Source organism: Onychostruthus taczanowskii, unplaced genomic scaffold (genome assembly GCF_017590055.1).
Source record: "Onychostruthus taczanowskii isolate IOZ18803 unplaced genomic scaffold, ASM1759005v1 scaffold118, whole genome shotgun sequence".
In the NCBI taxonomy this organism is placed as follows: Eukaryota; Metazoa; Chordata; class Aves; order Passeriformes; family Passeridae; genus Onychostruthus; species Onychostruthus taczanowskii.
The window spans coordinates 1,014,996-1,034,092 of record NW_024498329.1 but is presented as its reverse complement, the minus strand read 5'-3'; the positions used below and the strand labels follow the sequence as shown (position 1 = coordinate 1,034,092).

Here is a 19,097-nt window from a genome sequence, read left to right as displayed (position 1 = left end):
TGCAGAACTTTCATTGTTGTATTGCAGAATGGAACAACAGAAGAAGTTACATCAGAGGAGGAGGAGGAAGATGATATGGGTGAGGTATGTCTATATATGAGATTGTTACCCTAATCTAGTAGAATTTTGGTATTTTGCTCTGCTATGTCTGGCTAATAATTAAACCAAACTGTAACATGTAACCTCCCTGGAGTTCAACAGAAAAGATAATTAAAATTTGGATGTTTACCTGAATGTCAGTTTTCCCTTCCACTAGAAAACCAGTGAAATTTTCTTCTTAAACCTAGATCTCAGCTGTGAGGTACTTGGATACAGAGAATTGGACATCTGTTTGTGCTTTAGTCAAACAATACATAACATTGTGTGCCAAATCAGTAAGTTTTTTGCATTGTTAACTCCTATTTCAAGCAGCGTGTGAACTGGCTCTGATACAGTTGGAAGTGCCTCCCAAACTGAAGCAGACTTGCTAAGAGTAAATCAGTTTGCTGACTCATTAAATGGGTGAGCTAGTTTTTGACTGTAATAAATTGAAGGGACTGGAAGGACGTCAAAACAGACACACTAAACTTTTATGTCCATGTCTGGCAACACGGTGCTCTCTTTAAGGAGCTTTTAGTTGTAAGAATCACCCTTTTTGCTTGCATCTGCTACATGTTAGAATAGCTTCAAGATGCTTGCTTTCTACACTACTATAGACTGCCTCATTATAGTAGAACTGTTCTGACTACTTCAGATTTAGATTTTTGATTAAGGTTTAGTAAGAATGAACAACTCTCTGAATAAATGATCTTCTTATAGAAAAGATCTAAATGTTACCAAGTTCTTAAATTAATTTGTAGCAGCCTTTCTTATGCCATATTTAGCCTGATCCAGACTACAATTGCTGGAGCTGGTGTTTCTGTAAAGGTGGTGTGTCCCATATCCTGCTGGCACAAGGCTCTGATTGCTTGCAGACTGCTAGAGTAGCCTTTTGCATTCTGTTTGGGTTACTTTGTACAAAAAAGAAATGGTCTGCCATTATTTGTCATCTGTCGGGGCATTGTGTGTGGCAGTGATAACTGCAACCTGTAATCTAGTCACAGTTCTAAATGGAGAAGCAGTTTTCAATTCCTCAGCTCTGTCATTGGAGAAACATGAGGATTTTGAAGAATACTCAGTCTGAAGTCTGTTACAGCTGAAGGAAACAGTGTTGTCAAATGCACCAGGTGTATTTCTTGTTAGGTAGGGCATCCTTGAATTTGGATTTTCGTGCTGTGTAAACAGATGGTGCATGGAGAGCAGCCCAGGTGTGCCAGAGCTCTGCATACTGGAGTGAATCTGGTAGTTGTGTAACCAAAGCCTGCTGGTGTGGCTGCTGCAATGCTTCCTTTTTCATGTCAAGGTGTTGATATGCTTCCCCTCCTCTCCGTAGCCAGCTTTTGAATCACCTTCAGGCAATTGTCTGAAGCTTGGAGTGCATCTCTGCCACAAAGATAACCCCATCTCCAGATACAGAGTGGAGGCATTTTAGTGCCTTGGTCTAGAGCATAGAACTGAACTGTTGGCTTGGGTGATCAGAATGCTTGACCACAGAATTTTGTTTTATGTCCTGATTCCAAAATTACTGCATCTAATCTTTAGCTGAAATGTTAACCTTGAATAAAGTACACATGTTTTTCTAATATTTAACTTTCTTGAAGGGTGGCTGTAGCCCTGCCAGATATGTTGATCACTGCTTGCAAGAAGTGTAGTATAGCTAGGATTCTATTTGCAAAAGAGTCTGCTTTTAGAAACATCTTGGAGCCACCCTAACTTGGGGCACTTTTGGATTCTCTAGTCCAGCTGGCTGCCTACTTCAGTGGGCTAATTCTCTACAATGCTATCTTCTTGCAGAGGTAGTACTTGTTTCTGTGACCAGTAACATGTTGTGAATTTGGGTTTCTTTTGTATTATGTATTATTTGTATTATCCCTATACTTCCAGTGGTTATGCTGGCTGAGGGAAGTTAGAACAAAATAGAAATGGCATCCAACAGTCACAAATCCATGGCGCTGTGTGGTATGTGATGTATCCCACATGCCTTTGGAGAGGGTTTCATTGAATGAAGAGCACAGGACAGTTATTTACAATTAACTTCTCTCTCTCCTGTAGGATATTGAAGATCTGGATCACTATGATATGAAGGAGGAGGAACCAGTTGATGGGAAGAAATCTGAGGATGAAGGCATTGAAAAAGAGAACCTTGCAATCTTAGAAAAAATCAGAAAAAATCAAAGGCAAGATCACTTAAATGTGAGTTAATTCCATGCTTCTTCTTTGCAATACTTCTGACTTTAAAACAGAGATGGTTTTCAGCAAAGAAAGCACACTGCTATACACCTAGACATAAACTGACCTGTAGCTGACTGTTTACCTGCTCATCTCCAGAGGTATCCATGGGTTGTCCCTCTATTTCTTGTTTGGTGCCTTTTTTACAAACATTAGTTCTCCTTGCAGAATCAGCAGAATGAGTCCAGGCTGCGAACTTGACTTTTGTTGCTGAACTCTTATTAAAGTAAAAAACTAAAGCCATAGTTAAATTGCCTGTGTTAAAAGTCATGGGTGACTTAAAATACTTGGCAAACCTGTGCTTTAAATCCATTTTATGCATGAATTTATTTTTCAGTAATAGCTGTGCCACCTGGAAATTACTGAAGGGTGGTGGATTGTTTTGCAGTTTTTTTATTGCCTTGCATAAAGTGAAGGGCCTTCAGCAGCACTGCAGCTTTGTTGTCAGTTTTCTGAGTGATCTTACCAGCAGGCAGTTGTAGAAACAGTGCTTCTTCTCCAGAGGCTTAGTAATGTTCTGTCCCAAGTGCCAGGTTCCAGAGAGGCTTCTACTTCTCAGGGTGCATGTAGGAGGGTATGATGATGTCATACAACCTTCATTTTATTTACTCTGACTCCCAAAGAAATCAAAGCTTTTGTTTCATAGAGGCTTAAAATATATAAACCATCAAATCTAATATTTCTGTTTGTGATCTGCTTCGTCCACAGGATTTTAAATTTTTAACACCTAAACCTCATTGGCATTTGAGGGTTTAAAAGCAGGTAAACAGAAGTTCCCAGACTGCTTTGGCTGTATAGTCAAGTCTTGTTTTGAGACTTGCATAACCATGAGCACAAGTCACTTACAGGTTTCGTTTAGACTTGAATGTTCACAGTTTGAGAAGATGCCTAGTGCGGTTTTGTGTGTTTCTGTGTGTATGACTCAAACTCCTAATAGTAAGGAGTCTTTTAATTGTTAAAGAAAATGTATCCTCTTGCAGCCTGAAAGGCATGGCCTGCTTTACAATCACCTGAAATGTGGTAGAACAGAAAAAAGGTTTTTGTAGTGTCAGCATTCTTCCTTGGTGCAGAAAGCCTCTTAAAACAGCAGATTTTCTTTTGCTGTCCACTCTTTTCCTATTTGGCAAATACTGCCTTTCCTTTTGCTTTTTCCCTCCACATTTAGTAGAGCTGAAATGAACACTGCTGGTTTTCTGTTTGACAACAGCAGATTCAACTTACATAATAGCTGTTTCTCATGCCAGGACGCTCTCGGTGATGCTGGTGCATAAACAAGGTCAGCTGAGTGCAGGGAACAGGGTATTCAGCTGCTGCTGAAGAACTGTGATATTTTTGTGGGTCACCAGAAATAGCTGTGCTGCTGAAATAATTTCTCCAAGGACTTGTGAGGGTTTACTCCTAGGTGCTGGAGAACCAAAAGCTATAGCTGTGCTACTGACCTAGGAAAGAGCTAGCCCAGTAGCAACCTTATTGGTCCTCCATGCTGCCAAAACAGGGGGCTTCTGATAGAACGTGTTAACCATACTGTAAGAGCAGTAGTTTGAGTGTACGAACACAAAGGAAAATTTAGATCTGTACAGCCCTCACAACTGGGTTTCTTAGAGGACACTATGAGTTTCACAAACGTAAATGCAGTGGCTAAACTAGTCTGGATTTTTAGCCTTTTGGCGTACTTTGTTTCCTCAGCAGAGACCAGTAAAACAAACCCATACCATTTACATGCTGCTTGTTGGAAAAGGGAATGTGCAGCATAATAAAGGGCTTTGACTGGTGCCCAGTGCAGCCAGAAGACTTTTCAGTTCCTTTCCATGCTCTTTGGCCCAGGTCCATGGGCTGTCCTCTCTCCCCTTGGCTGCAGTGCAGGCTGGAGTTAAAGATCATGCTCAAGGCTTGTTCATGGGAAAGCAGTGCATGCACCCCCATTGTAATTTATTCCTGATAGGTAAAAGACAGTTTTCTGTTTCTCAAGATGTTGTCATAGGAGTTTTTAGGATTTATGTGTGTTGTACAAGTTAAGAATGTGTATTTACTAATTTTGTAAATGAGTTCTGTCCTTGGCAGTAACCTTAATCCCATTCTTCTTGCTGGCATCAAGAAATAAATTTGGCTTTTGGTACAGTGTGTAACTTGGAGCAAGAATTAATCCTCCTCTTAACATTGTAATAACTTTAAAGAACCACTTGCTTACCTGTAGTTAAAATAGGTCTTTGAACTGAAATCATTCAAATATGTAACAGCTTGCTGCTGCTTGCTTTTCAGAGGTCTCTCCCCACATAGTCATTTCAGAGACTAATGCCTTTTGTTATTTAGATAATGCTATTAGCTTTTCCTGTTTCTTGCTGAGGAGTTTAAGCACTTCCCTTCAGAATTCTCCAAGGTCTCTACTTTCATCTTCAGATTTTATAAAATCTAAGGTGTCATTTCTATTTTTAGTCTAATCCTTGAAGGAAGTATGAAACTACTTTAACTTCTAGGAATGATTGTGCTTCTGCACAAATACGGAGAAAGTTCAGTTACAAATGGAACTTATGTTCTTTAGCTCTTTTTGGGTTATTTAGATTTCAGTTTATTATCTTGGAGGAATTTTCATGTTTTGTTTCAGCAGGTGATTTTAGGTCTTATGGCTAAATCTTCTGAAATGTATTGAGTGAAGAGGTTTTCGGTAGTATTCTGATGTGTTCACAGTATTTTTCTGATCAGACAGAGAAAAATCAGATCTTTGGATTAAAATCTGCAGTGAACTGTACCTCCTATCCCCTATAACTTGGGGGGGAGAGCAGGCTGTGGGTGCATTTTGGGGGTTGGAAGGGGAAAGGAAACCCATCACGTCTCTGTGGCCTTGGTACAGCAGGGCAGTGACAAGTGCTGGTCTGTCTGTACCACGAGGTTCATGTTTCCAGCAGTGGCTCGTCCTTGGGGGGCAAGAGTTCGAGACCAGGGCAGGCTTGTAGTGGTGCATCTCGTGAATATTTTTCACGTCCAACAGTTTTAGCTGCAAGAATTCCTGCATCAGGTATTTCTGTTATTTGCAGCTCTCAGCAGCTGGCATGTTGTCAGCATAGATGTTTGCCTCTTGTAGCAGGGATTTCTCCAGCTTACCTGCTCATTGTTCTGGAGAGCCACAACACATGCTAGTACAGGATGGGATGACTGAGACTTTTTGTGCATATTTGATTACTTTTTAGGAAAAAAGTCACTTGGGTCTGGTCCCACAGATCATTTAACTACTTCAGATGAAATGGCTTTGCCTTTCTGCTCTTGGCATCAGCCTCATGTGATAGATACCCATCAAATCCCATGATTGACCACTTAAGTCTGAGGCAGTTGCAACTATAAATCTTACTGTCACAATTTGAGAAATGGGAACTTTATCTCCCTTGGAGTGTCAAGTCCCAGTTTTCCAGAAGGATACTGTTATTTATATCTGGGTTCAGTCTTTGAAATTATAACTTGCGTGTAGTGAGTTATGGAAAGAGTTTTTAATTTTAGTATCACTGTAGTCAAAACTGACCTCAAAGCTCTGTATCGTGCAGTGGTAGGATGCAAGTCGTGATCTCTTCCAAGCAGCACTTTACAGTGGCTCCAAAACCCACAAGTGACACCAGAGTGAAGATGTGCTTCAGTGCAGTGGCGTTTGGCATTAGGCTTACCATCAGGTTTAGCTGTTACCTTCCTCTTCAAGTTCCTCCAAGGGTAGTTCAGAGCACATAAAATAAGCCCCTGTGCTAAACTTCTTAAGTTAAGCTTGCTATCCTCTTTCTCCTGATTGTAGATGACTGGTTTACAGTCCATTGATTCTTTAGAGTAGCAAGTGTAACTATATTTAATGCTGCTATATAAGGAGTGAGCGGCCCAACCAGAAGCTCCTGGGGGAGAAAGGGCGAAGACAAAGACCAAGTGTTTTGTGTTTTGAGGCTTGCTTTCACACACTACCACTAGCTACTTTAATACCACCTCATTTATCAGCAGTTATAATGGAAGTCAGGGGGATGTGGGTCTGTTAAGCTTTGTTTTTTAAATGTCTCCAGTACAGAAAATACTTAAATTTTCATTTGCCAAGATGAACTTCCAGCATTATGTATAGAAATGCAGTAGTTTAATTGGATGGAAATAGAGATGCAATGAAAGAGGTAGATGTCTTTGACCATCTAACTTGTTCTTAAATTGCCTATATTTATAGATTGACAATCTGTGGAAAGTGTATGAAAATTCCTTCTTTTAGTAAGAAATACAGTGGAAGGGGTATTTCTGAGCTCTGCTCAGAAGAAAACCATAGTTGTGACACTTGTCTATGAAATGTCTTTCCTCCAGACTCAACATATTGATGAGTCTCAGTCTTAATGCTCACAAAGCACAGCAACTATACAAAGAATGGTGATTAACACTGCTGTGTTAACTGGTTAAGTGTAATGTTTCCTTTTTCAGCTAATCTGTAAATAGTGGGCATAAATAGTAGTAATATGCAGATACTGCATATAAACAACCTTTTTCCATAAAATTTCGTATACTTGGTGTTTGAGAAATCCCTTCTTTATCTGATACTGCTCTATAGAGTTGCGCGTAGTAAATGGAGAAATTACTTGTCTGAAGCCTTGTTTGTATGTAGCTTTTGTTTAATCAGATGAAAGCAGTTGCCTCTTATTTGCATGTTTAATTACAAGGTTCATCCTTCATACCGGTCTGTTAAGAAAAACTAGTGGAATTTCAGAAATCTGCATAATTAAATCCAAAGGTGTATGAAAATTAGTAGCCTTAAAAGAAAAGTCTGCAGATTCTAGTGTGCAGATAAGTGTATTGTTTGTATTGATACTACTGGATGGAGAAGACAGAGGAGGCTTCACCATCAAGTAACTGTTACTGATACTTACTTTTTATTAAGAAGTAATTTGGTCCTACAGTTAAGCCCTTGTAGAATATAAAACATCACTGTAGACTTCAGGCAAACAGGGAGGATGTTTTGGGTATTAGGTAATGGTCACAGCTGCTTCATATTCTTCCAGAAATACTTTTCTGACACTGGTCCAAAAAGGATGTGTTTATAGGTGTTCATAGTGTCTGGAAGGAAACTGAAAAAATAAGAATCTTTGAATTTTTAGATGGAGTAAAAAAGCAGCCTCATCAACTTACTTATTCAGTACTTGATACAGACAGGCTGAACTATCATAGGTGGGTCTTTTTTATTTGGTAGTCAGGCAGTTCTATTTTTTGTCATGGTTTCTCCCCCCCAGCCATGCTTATGAGCTGTATATGTTAGCCTGTATTTCAGTGGCAGTGACTGAAGAGCAGGAGCAGAAGGGAACTACAAAGGTCCAATGGAATAATCTGCCTTTGGGAAACAGACTGATGGTGAAAACCCAAGTGTCACCCAAGGGTCAGGGTTTGGGGTGGTAACTACCTCAGCTCATTTGGAGTCCTTGTTCCTATTCTGTATTTTAAATCTTATAATGCTAACTTACATCTCTCTGTTTTTCAAAACACTTGAACCTAAAGTGATATTTTGGGTGAGATATAGAAGCAGAATAATCACATAACCTACAAGAAAATTGTTTTGAGTTTTCTCTCACTTTGAGGTGCTGAGCAGTACAGAACTGAGCTCTAAAAGAAAAGATATTTTGCCATAGTTGGATAAATCACAAGAACTGTGACAAGTCACACGAAATATTTTGTATTTTAAGGTTTACTTACCTTTGTCTTCCTCTGTGTAGATGTTGATTTTTTTCACTCAATTGCAATAAATATTGCTTTCGTTCCATGTTTTCTAAATTCACTGCTTGGTCTTATTCCTCTGGAAGCTGCTGTTCTAGAGGTGGGTACTTACCAGCTCCTGTACCTTTTTCAATGACCAAATAAAAATATACCTCTGAGAAAGCAATAAAACATTATGTGTAGAAGCTTGCTCTTAGAATTAGGCTTGCTTTTCTTCCCAGTGTGTAAAAGCAGAATGTAAAATTAAATATTTCACTCTTGAGATGTACTGTGCATCCATCTTGGAAATGAAAATGCCAAAGATTTAAGTCCTTTACAGAAAAATACCTGTTGTGCCTTGATTAAAAGTTTGTATCATCTATAGCATTTAGTAGTATATATTAATGTTCTTTAGCAGGAGGGCCTTGTTTCTTTGGAGTAGACTCTGCTCACTGGAAAATTTAACTTTTCAGAAACCCAATTCTCATACAGAAATTAATATATTGTTAATACTTCTAGTTAGTAATGTAAAGCTGTTTGTAATTACTACTTTTCACTTATTTGGAGTCTTTTTTGTTTATTTCAGGGTGCAGTCTCTGGGTCAGTGCAGGCTTCAGATCGACTTATGAAAGAACTCAGGGATATATATAGATCACAGAGTTATAAAACAGGTAAATGCCTCAGATTTCCCTTTTTAACATATACTTTAAATTAATTCTCCTGGGAAGTACTTGCTGCTAACTTCTCTGTGTTTTGTTGTCCTGTGTTTGTATATATGTGCATGTTTGTGTGTGCACATATGTAAAAATACATAGATACATTATATATGCTCTTATTCATTAAAGTAGTTTATTTGTGGAGAAAAGTCAGAACATGTATTCCTTGCAATAATGATGTGAACTACAGTGGAAAACAAGCCTGTATTTTAAATTAGTTTGAGTAATGACCAGTGATTATCTTGAGGTAGTGGATGGCTGTTTCATTTGTTCCTTTGGTAGCTGTAGCTAAAGTAACTCAGCAAAGGTTCAGCGTATTGAATTGCCTGAGTGTTACTGATATGAGAAACAGAAGTTACATAGACTTTGGGCAAGTTGTATTCCTCTAGGTCTGCCAAATAGACAACTCCATCACTGCAGCCAGGTGTCAGACCCTGGTGCAGGCCAGGGTGAGAACAGGAGGAATGCCTAATTAGAGGGTCAGTATAAACTTAAATACGTTTTCACTTTTCTGGTCTTGGACCATATTTATTTCTAGTGGACATAAACCTGACTTGACAAAGCCATTTTAGTCAAGTGTAAAAGAACAGAGGTGAAGAGATAATAGGTTCCTGTTTTGATTTGTCATGTTTAACTTTTAGGTCAATTGTTTAATATGTGGAAGTGCTGGGGACAGTGGTAAAATGTCTGGGGTATAAATTTGATGAGGTGACCTAGTGTTGATCTATTGCAGCCTCCTTCTTTTAGCTTTGTTGCACCTGAGTGCTTGCTGGTGTGCCCCAATCATCATCTATCCAGGAAGGAATGAATTAGTGGGTCTAAGGAAGAGCTGGAAGCAGATCTGTATGAAGTCATGGGGAATGCTTTACTGCCCCGCTTTGGCCTTCAGGGTTTGTTTTGGTGATCAGAGCTAGGGCTGGCTATAGCAAACCAGACTGTAAGGAGTGCTGTGGGGTGCTCAGTCATGTGGTGGTACTGCAGTCAGCCAGGGGCCCCTGGCTAGCTGTGGTTTGAGGGGAGAGTTTGGGCTTTCTAATAATGCCATTTCTTGGCTTTGGACAAACAAGTGTTAACGAGTTGCAAAACACTGATCTTGATGTAGGAAAGCGTACTCTAAATTATGAGGAAGAGTAAATCTTGCTAATCTTTACAGAAAGGTGAGGTTCTAAAGGGTGAGTGCAGTAACTTAGAGCTTCTGACTTTGGAAATATGTAAAAACACTGCGAGTGGATGCCTCATGTTGATCTCTAAAACATGGTAATGGAGTAGTGTCAAGTGGAGGTTGACACTACAAAGATGATGCAGTTCTGCTTTGAAACACAGTCCTACTGACACATTTATTGCATTTTGCCAGTAAATTGATGCTGTTTTTTATAAAACTTACCTGCATTCATACCTTATGGTTTCATTTGTTCTTCGACCTTGGGTGAATTTCTGTTCCTGGTTCTTTTCCTTTGCACAAAACTCCTGCTTTCATAGCCTAGTTCTGCCTTTTATTAGCTAGCTGTCACCACATGCACAGGCTGTGGCAGGTAATTGGCTTTTTTAATGTCATTTTTGTTAGAGTACTTGCCCCATGGTCCATTTTACGTGAAATTTAATTTCTTCCTACTAATGCACAAAGGGAACCATTGTGCAACTTCCAGGTTCTTAGAACTGTTGCAAGGTAATTTAACACTGTTTTAATTTCTTTGTAAGACAAGCCAGAAAGGCTAAGGCTGATTTTTAGTTGGGTAAGGATCGCTTTTAGTTTTCATGAGGTTACGTGTTTTTAGGACTGACTGTAGAACAACACTGGGAGTTCTGAAGTGAGTAATACTTGTAGCAATAGTATTTTAATTTTCTTTACTCTTGGACTGTTTTATAAAAAATTACTATTAAAAGATAGTGGCTTCAACTGTAGCTGTGCATTCAAAGTAGTATCTATTTTAGAAATTAATTTCCTTCATCAAATGAAGCAATGCTGGTGAATTTCAAGCAAAAGATTGCAAACTTGCTCTCAACAGCAAAGTTGCATATCTACCTGGGAAATCTGGGGGAAGAATTGCCCTTAAAGAAACAGAAAATAATTTTCTAATGAGCTGACAAAAACAAAAAAAACTCCAGAAAATTAAGATACTGTTGTGAATTAGTTTCATTAGCCTGTTCAGATAATGGGAACCACAAGTCCTGTAAAACAAGATTATCTCATTTCCACATATCAGGTTGGAGATTCACAAATGATTTAATGTAGTTTAAGGGATTGGGAAAGGAGGGCAAGAAATGAAGAATTTGGGGATATTAAATGATATCTTTTCTGTTCATATCTTTAGCATCTGTTTTATTCAGATATAGTTCATATGACTTCAATTCCCTGTTTTTATCCAAAGACTATGTGGGATTTACTTTTTGATATAATAATGTTGTCCTGAGATGTTTCCTCTGTTTTGAAAGGAATTGTTTTTCTTTCTACATTTCTATTCCTTACTTTTTTTACTTGCCTCATGGTTTTGTGGGTTTCTTTTTACTTGAACACCCTTATACTTTATCACCTTTGAGCAATAAAAACCTCACCCCACCTTGTATTTAAGCAAAGGGAACCTACCTTGATTCCTTTCCTAAATTAAGGACTTCTCAAAAACTGCTGTTAGTAAGTTAAATTCTTTTTGACAGGAACCTTTTTCCTCTCACTGTCAAAATTACAAAAAAACACGTAAATTATTTCCAAATAACATCTCCTAGATTATTCAGAAAACCCCAAACAACACCCTCCCTCAGCTTTGGATGGTGTTATTAAGTAGCTTCTGTATCAAGACATGGAGCCCCCTTGCTGCTGCTCATGAGGAGACAGATGCTGTTTGCTTGAAACCTGGCTGCTTGAGAGGCTGCTGGAGTGTCTTGCACTGGTGCTCAGGCTCAGCCCCGAGCTGAGCCTGGCTCTGAACTCTCCTGCAGCTTCTGGCTCAGATGCAGTACAACTCTTCAGGGTACCGCTCTTCCTGTTGGAGAAGCTGGCAGAGTGTCTGGGCCTTGGAGCTGGACTGGGACAGGAACTGTGGATAAAAACAGGAGGCTCAGGATAATGGAAGGGAGTGCAGGAGTGGGGCTGGAGGCTTAGTGAGTGAAAAAAGGGATGGAAGTTCTCTTGTGACCTTCCATTGTTTAGCACAGCGTCAGGAGCCTTACTGTAACTTACTGCCTTGTCTGTAATAAGTATTCTTTGCTCCCACTTGGATGCAGGTGGAAGAAAATATTCTGGATACAACAAAGGAATAGATTTGTCATTAATGGAAGTTGACAATGAGCAGAGTTCTGAATGTCAACTCTTCTGTTGTTACATCAGAGCAGTACAAATTGAAATTCTTACAGTTTGTGACTTAAACCAAGGTCAGTTCAGAAAACAGTGTCCTTGGATCTGGGGAGTTGGAAAAAGGCCTTAATAGCTCCTTTGGTTGCTCCTCAAACAGAGATGTTATGTCTCTGAAGTAGCTACTGATTAAAAGGAACATGGATAGCACAGCATGTGTTCAGGCCTACATTGTTATTCTAGACACAGGAAAATTAGAAATTGTACTCTTGGCTGCAGTACTCCTTTGTTGGTGGCACTCAGAAAGGAGAACCAAGCATGGGTGCTTAAACTTGTGTGCCAAGTTTTGAAATGCTTTAGAAATAATGGTGTCTGGAGAGCTAGAACTGTCCTATGTACTCAAAGTACTAATGCTTATAAGCTTCCATTGTAAGATTATTTTTATGCTAGAATAACAAAATTCAGAAATTAATACCCCCATTCCTTGGGAAGAATGTGGTGACTGCAATCTGATGGTTGTATTGCCTTCAGAAATCCTAGGCAGGTTCCTGATGTATATATGTCTTCCAAATAATTAGGTCAGGAACACAGATGCTGTTAAATATTAGGCCAGGTAACGAGTTTAATAATAGTGGGTTAGCCTATATGCGTGACTGTTCTGTGAAAGAGGAGGTTTAATTTCTGTACATGACTGATACCATGCTCTAAATCTTGTTGGGTGGTTAAAGATTTATTGCTTTTTCCAGAGCTGCTTGTGAATTTATGCAGAGAGGAAGCTTTGAATATACAAGAAAATGGCAGATAATTTCCATCCTTCCCTGGGAATGAATTGCACAACTGTTGTTTAACATGCTTAAAACAAACAGGCCACTGAAAGTCACCAGCTGGCTCCCACAGACCATTCTTCAGATGCATCTTTCTGGCTTCCTCAGTCAGCTGTTGGGAATGTGCCTCATCCACTGGTGTATCTCTTTTGTGTTGGGTTTCTACTGCATACACTGTCCCGTGTGCTGCCCTGGTCTGCCTGTACTGATGAGACCCTGTGGAACACCGTGCTGCACACTCACACTGTGTTGTGAAGTGTCTTAAAAACATGTTGGTAATGTACTGGATGTAAAATATAGTGAGTAATAAGCAAGCTGGAGTTGTTATTGTAGGAGGTTTGAAGGTGAAATGGTTAAGTATCAGAAAAAAAATTGATTAATGTGGAATTTTTTAATAGAAGTGAAAACACTTTTTCCTTGTAGCTCTTCAGAAATGCATCTGCTACTGGAGGAAGGACGTGCCTCAGTATCAGTGTCCTACACATTGCTTACACCTGCTGACAGTATTCCAATTTAAAGGAAAGAATGGCTTTGCTAAGTTTTCTATCCACACTTCTAGTGCATAATTAATTCCATCTAATATTTCTACAGGGATATATTCAGTGGAACTGGTAAATGACAGCTTGTATGAATGGCATGTTAAGCTTCTCAAGTAAGTTAATAAAGTTTTTACATGTTCTGAACAATGTTTTATTATTGCTGGGGAGATTCTTTTGATAAATGAGTATCTCTAGCCATAGCATATAAATTACTGTTGCATATATGCCATAGAATATAATTACCATTACTGTAGTAACAGCAGTGGTGATTGTAGCCACTAAATAGTGGCTGTAATTCTGATACATAGAAACGTGTGGAGGTGGAATGGTAGTAACTGAGCTGGCAAAAAGACAGACCTGATTTTCCCTGCCAATGCTATGTGTATTGCTTTAACTGTCATTACTGCTGAATTCTGAAACTGCTCCAAAATATGCAGCCTTAAATGATAAAAATTCTTTTTGAGAATTTTTTGATTTTATTTGATTTTATTTTTATTTGTTTTGAATGATAGGAAAATCCAGCTTCTAGTTGCATTTAAAATGTAGGAAAGAACAGAACTGAGTGTCATTAGTTGTTTATTTCTACAGTTAAACAGACACATAGGACTGAAACTTCTAGCTATCACATAAATGTGAATTATATAATTATATGTACCATGTCTTCTGTCATCACGTAGTATACCAAGTAAAAAGCAGTACATAACTCACCTTGTTACATCCATAGTCCAGTAACTTTAATCCTAGAGGTGTTAGAGTGAAATTATTCCTGGTAACAGGATCATCTGCTGGTGTCCCTATACAGTACCCTAAAGAAAGGAAGAGCCTACCCAAACTGTGCTGGGTGGCTGCAGCATCTGGCAATGGATGGAAGAGCTCCCATGGGTTCAGAGATGTCCTGGGGATAGGGATAAGGACAGAGGCTGTTTCAGCACAGTAGTTGACCTGCCTGTAGGAATTGTTGCCTTGTCCTAGGGGTGAGACTTGTGCAAGCTGGGTCACCAGCTGCTGAAATAGTTTTATTTCCTTCTTGGTGTAATCATGGGCATGTGAAGGTTTTGAGGCTGAAAGTGGCAGGAATGACACATCAGAGAAATCTGTGTCACATTGTTGAAGGCCTTTCCTATTGAGTGTGTCTGTAACTAAGGGCTCAAACCATGTGCAGTGATTTGAAACCTCTGTTCAAGTGCTGTGAAGAGGTCTTATTTTCTGCCTTCAGAAAAGAGGAAATGGAGTATACGCAGCAAATGCCTTCCAGAATGTCTAAGAAAAAAAGTGTTGTGTTTGTTTATTGCAGCAAAAAGTGTCTGGAAACAAATGCACTGTGTGCAGAGTAGCTGAGGGGTAGGTGTTCAGAGGGAAGAGCCCATGTGAGAAAGGAACAGTATTGTTACTTAGAACAAGTCCCTTTGAACTGCTCCAGCAAAACATGGCTTGAAATGAGAGGTTCTTAAGCACTGAAAGATTTTTTTTTCTGAAATAGCTTTACACTGGTAGGATGGGGACTAACTTAGAACAAGTCCCTTTGAACTGCTCCAGCAAAACATGGCTTGAAATGAGAGGTTCCTAAGCACTGGAAGATTTTTTTTTTCTGAAATTGCTTTACACTGGTAGGATGGGGACCTCCCTGCCCAAGAAGTTCTGAAATGAGATCTTATAACTGTGCAGTTTTAGCTGTAGTAGAGGATTAGATTTAAAGGCCTTTCAGTCCCTTTAACATCTGGTTTTGGCTTGCTGCAGGTGTTTTTGACTAGTCTCTTCTATTTAAAAGCTGATCAGGTGTCAGATTAACTGATTGGGATTAACCCAGTAGTGTCTGAATTAATGGCCAGGCTGCTCACCACCAGTGTTTTGGAACAAACAGTTGTTGAAACTCTGCTCAGCAGAAGCTGCTGGCTTTAGTACTTCTGCTGATGCAGATTACTTCTAACAGCTGATGCAGAACTACAATTACATATTCCAAAAAGGATTCACTGCCTATGTGCTGAAAACAAGATGACTACAGTCTTCTGTTTTTCTCCCCTCTTATCTGAACACAACTGAACTGGAGAGAATTAAAATTGCTCTTTTCAAATAAACAGCTTACTTTGTGCTTTGTTGAAGCAACACTGGATAGCATTGGGAATGTTGTACATGCTGATCTCATGGCAAAGTTTTTACTTGGTAAAAGGAGAAAGAATTTCCTACATTTCACCTTGAACTACAATTTGTAAACTACAATTACATAAAGGAAGTCTTTAACAGGAACTACTGTTTACAGGTATTGAAAATATTAACTTTTTCCATGGTCTCCCCCCTGCTGCTTTTGTAGGGTTGATCCTGATAGCCCACTGCATAGTGATCTTCAGGTCTTAAAAGAAAAAGAAGGTGTAGAATACATTTTACTCAACTTCTCTTTTAAGGTAAGTGTCTGTAGGATGAAAAGCTGCAATTAAATTTGAGGCTTACTATAGAAAATTACTGAAATGACCCTCAGCTGTTACTTGGGTAATAATGGATCTGTGACATTGAAAAACAGGACGGGAGAAGAAAACTAACTTTTAAGTTCAGCACTGAAGCTTCCCAAAAAAATGCTTTTTAGCCAATTCTGTGGAAAGGGAATTTTTACAGAACTGAAAACTTGTAGTACTTCAAATCTGATTTGACACATAAGGTTATTGAAATACTTTCTGTTTGGGAAGCAATGTCACAGTATTTTCCTTAACCTGATTTTTTTATTATTCTTCTCAGGATAACTTCCCTTTTGACCCTCCCTTTGTGCGAGTGGTGTCTCCTGTGCTCACCGGAGGGTAGGTTTGAGTTACCCTGCAGAAATTTTGCTTTCTGGTAAAAATGTTACAACTTGAAAAACTCTGTGCCTGCCATATGTGTAAGAACTGACCTCTCTGGGGGGTTAACCTTGATCTTCCTTCCCCTGTTGTAGGGTGCTTTGGGTTAGTGCTTTGAATGGCTCTTGATCCCTGTGTTACCTTAAGTTTGCTGTAAAGTCTTACCTGTCTCTCTCTTGCTGGTAACACTGCCATAAAGGTTTTTTAAAAAAAATTCCTCGAATGCTAATCCAAAACCACAAAATTTAACTGAAAATATGCTCCAAATGTCATCTAAAGCATGTTTAAAGTGTTGTCTGTGGGACTTGTACATATCCATGGAGAGACTATTAAATTCACCTTCCAAGGCTTTTATGCATGTCCTGGTGACAGGAAATGATACCTTGCTTTTGAAAATGCTGTCTGTGGTAGCTGGTGCTGATTATATGGGATTTGAATTGCCATGTATACTTCTTTAATTCAGTAAATGGTTAGTGCAGTTAAATAGGGTTCCTGAGGGGTGCTGCTATCTCAAAATTAAACAAGCAGACCGAAACACCAGAAAATTCATTGGATTCTAATTTGATGGTACTCAGACTTCTTTTTAGAATGAAAAAAGGATGGCTTTTCAGTGGTCATTTCCCTCTGAATGTCATATGGATCTATAAGGTATAAATGTCCTGATCATAGAGGAGAATACATTTTGGCAGTGGTAAATTCTCTTCCCTCAGTCCAGGTTTTGTCATGCTGAGGTGTTCTGCTGAGTCCCAGTCAGCACAATGGGTAAAGTGTTTTTTAAATTAAAAAAAAAAGGTATTTACAGGAAAAGAGCAAGAAAAGATCTGGTTATCTCATATTATTTATAAGTGCACGTGCATTGTTTGAAATTGTGTTAAATTTGTTTACACAATTGAATTTTGTTGGTTTCTTTTAGTTACACATTGGTACCATGTATATGTAGAGTAGCTATAAAAAGTAACTTTCCTTTTTCCATGGTCTCTGCAGTTGTGCAGAATAGCTCAGTCAGTGGTTTAAGTCTAGTTAGCAAACAAGTTTTTTTTGTCACACTATGCTAATTTTCTTTGCCTAAGTATGACATGGATAACTAGCTACAATATATTACTGGTTAAAGGCCATTTCAGCTTTATGGACAAAGAATTGCACAAACAAGCTGGCAAGAGCTTGAAGTGCTGTGAGCACTTGCATCTTTTTACTAACTGCTGATGTCAAGCATATTTTCTTTCACATTTGTTTCTAGGTATGTCCTAGGTGGAGGTGCATTATGCATGGAACTTCTTACTAAACAGGTGAATATGAGCTCTATTATCTGGGTAATAGAACATGTCTGCAAATAATGAAAATACATGCTTCTGTTGAGTTGGAAGAATCCCTGTGTGGAATAAATTACACTCTGCAAAGGAAACATGCTGGAATTAAACCTCAATTCCACAGGATTTGCCTTGCGGATCTTGTTTGAGATATTCTTTTCTGCCTTGGATGGCTTACAAGAGATGTGAGGAGGAGGTAGGCATTGTGAACAGGTCAGCTTGGAGCTCTCCGAATTTCTGTGAGGAAGGCAGTGTGGAGAGTGAGCTCTGGGGAGCAAGACCTGTTGTTTTCTTTTCTAGAAGCCTCTTCAACTGCGTGAAGTCAGCTCTGGAGAAGTGAGGAATACAGATGATTACAGTCATCGATGATTTGTGTAGACAGAGTGATTTTCTCTTTAAAACAAGTAAATTAATGAAGTAACTTACTTGCAGGCTCTGGCAGAAACTTTTGCGAACTCTGGAAGGTAAAGCAATACCAGAGATGAGCAGATTTCTTACAACTTACTGAATCGGCTTCATTAGAGATCAGGCTTGTCTACTTCTTGGAAAAAGGAGTTGTAATTTCTGTTGTGACATTGCTGAAAATGTGTCAGTGGTGTAAGGATGGAGCTTTTTTGGTTCCTGTCTTGCTGTATTTTGAAAATGTAATTCAGCCTTTTCCTTCTTACGAGTTCTTAGTACTAGGACTGTATATAATTCTACAGATTTTTTGTGGAAAATAAATGTTAACTGAAAATCAGTAGTTGAAACTGGAATGCAGGGGAAAAAAAATCCCAGAGCACATGTTCCAAAACAGATTTGTTGAGGTGAGCACAAGAAGCAAGTACATGTTGAATGTTAGCATTCTTTTCCTCCTTCAGGGCTGGAGCAGTGCCTACTCAATAGAATCAGTCATCATGCAGATCAATGCCACTTTAGTCAAAGGAAAAGCCAGAGTACAGTTTGGAGCCAATAAGGTAAATGTGCTGTGTTTCTCAATTACACAAATCACTGTTGGGCTTGCATTTCCTTGCTGACCTGCATAGAAGATGCTTAATGACAGAATTGCTATTGCAAATATAAATGCATTTCAAATCGTCTTATGCCTGTATGAGTTTCTTACTGGCAATTAAACTTTTTTTTTTGTTTAATTAATTACAAGCATATGAGGTGAATAAAGCCTTGGGATGGGCAGGGTAGGCTTTTGCTATCCTTGTATTGGCAAGTGAGGGGAGGGAAGGAGGATTAGAACTGGGAGGATTTGGAATTTCTGGCTCTAAGAAGGGAATCTTGAAAGCCAGGAATGTTTCAACATTGTGCATGGAATTAATTCTGCAGTGGGCTTAAAAATGTACTTGTTAGAACTGTTTTTTGAGTCTTGCATGTGTAGATGCAGGTTTTTATGTTAGTTTTTTTCTCCTTTCAGAATCAATATAATCTAGCAAGAGCACAGCAGTCCTATAAGTCACTAGTACAAATACATGAGAAAAATGGTATGTATGTTCTTGCCACTTTGTTCTTGTCTGCACAGCACCCATTCCCAATACCTGGGAATTTGTGTTTGCCACAGAGAAACTTGAAGTGACAAAGTGTCTTATTTTGGCTTGGGAAGACCATAAATGTTTCTTC

The 19,097-nt window shown here is 38.9% G+C and overlaps 1 protein-coding gene across 1 annotated transcript in view; it reads left to right on the top strand.

The window, feature by feature from the left end:
- The window catches only part of UBE2Q2 (ubiquitin conjugating enzyme E2 Q2), a 46,565-nt gene that overhangs the window by 24,286 nt on the left and 3,182 nt on the right, over nucleotides 1-19,097 (top strand). Inside the window, exons 4-12 of the mRNA XM_041427730.1 lie at nucleotides 28-84; nucleotides 2,131-2,271; nucleotides 8,579-8,663; nucleotides 13,410-13,470; nucleotides 15,666-15,756; nucleotides 16,085-16,143; nucleotides 17,420-17,468; nucleotides 18,350-18,445; nucleotides 18,895-18,961. Of these exons, the coding sequence (XP_041283664.1) occupies nucleotides 28-84; nucleotides 2,131-2,271; nucleotides 8,579-8,663; nucleotides 13,410-13,470; nucleotides 15,666-15,756; nucleotides 16,085-16,143; nucleotides 17,420-17,468; nucleotides 18,350-18,445; nucleotides 18,895-18,961 (706 nt within the window). The remainder of the gene's footprint in view (nucleotides 1-27; nucleotides 85-2,130; nucleotides 2,272-8,578; nucleotides 8,664-13,409; nucleotides 13,471-15,665; nucleotides 15,757-16,084; nucleotides 16,144-17,419; nucleotides 17,469-18,349; nucleotides 18,446-18,894; nucleotides 18,962-19,097) is intronic.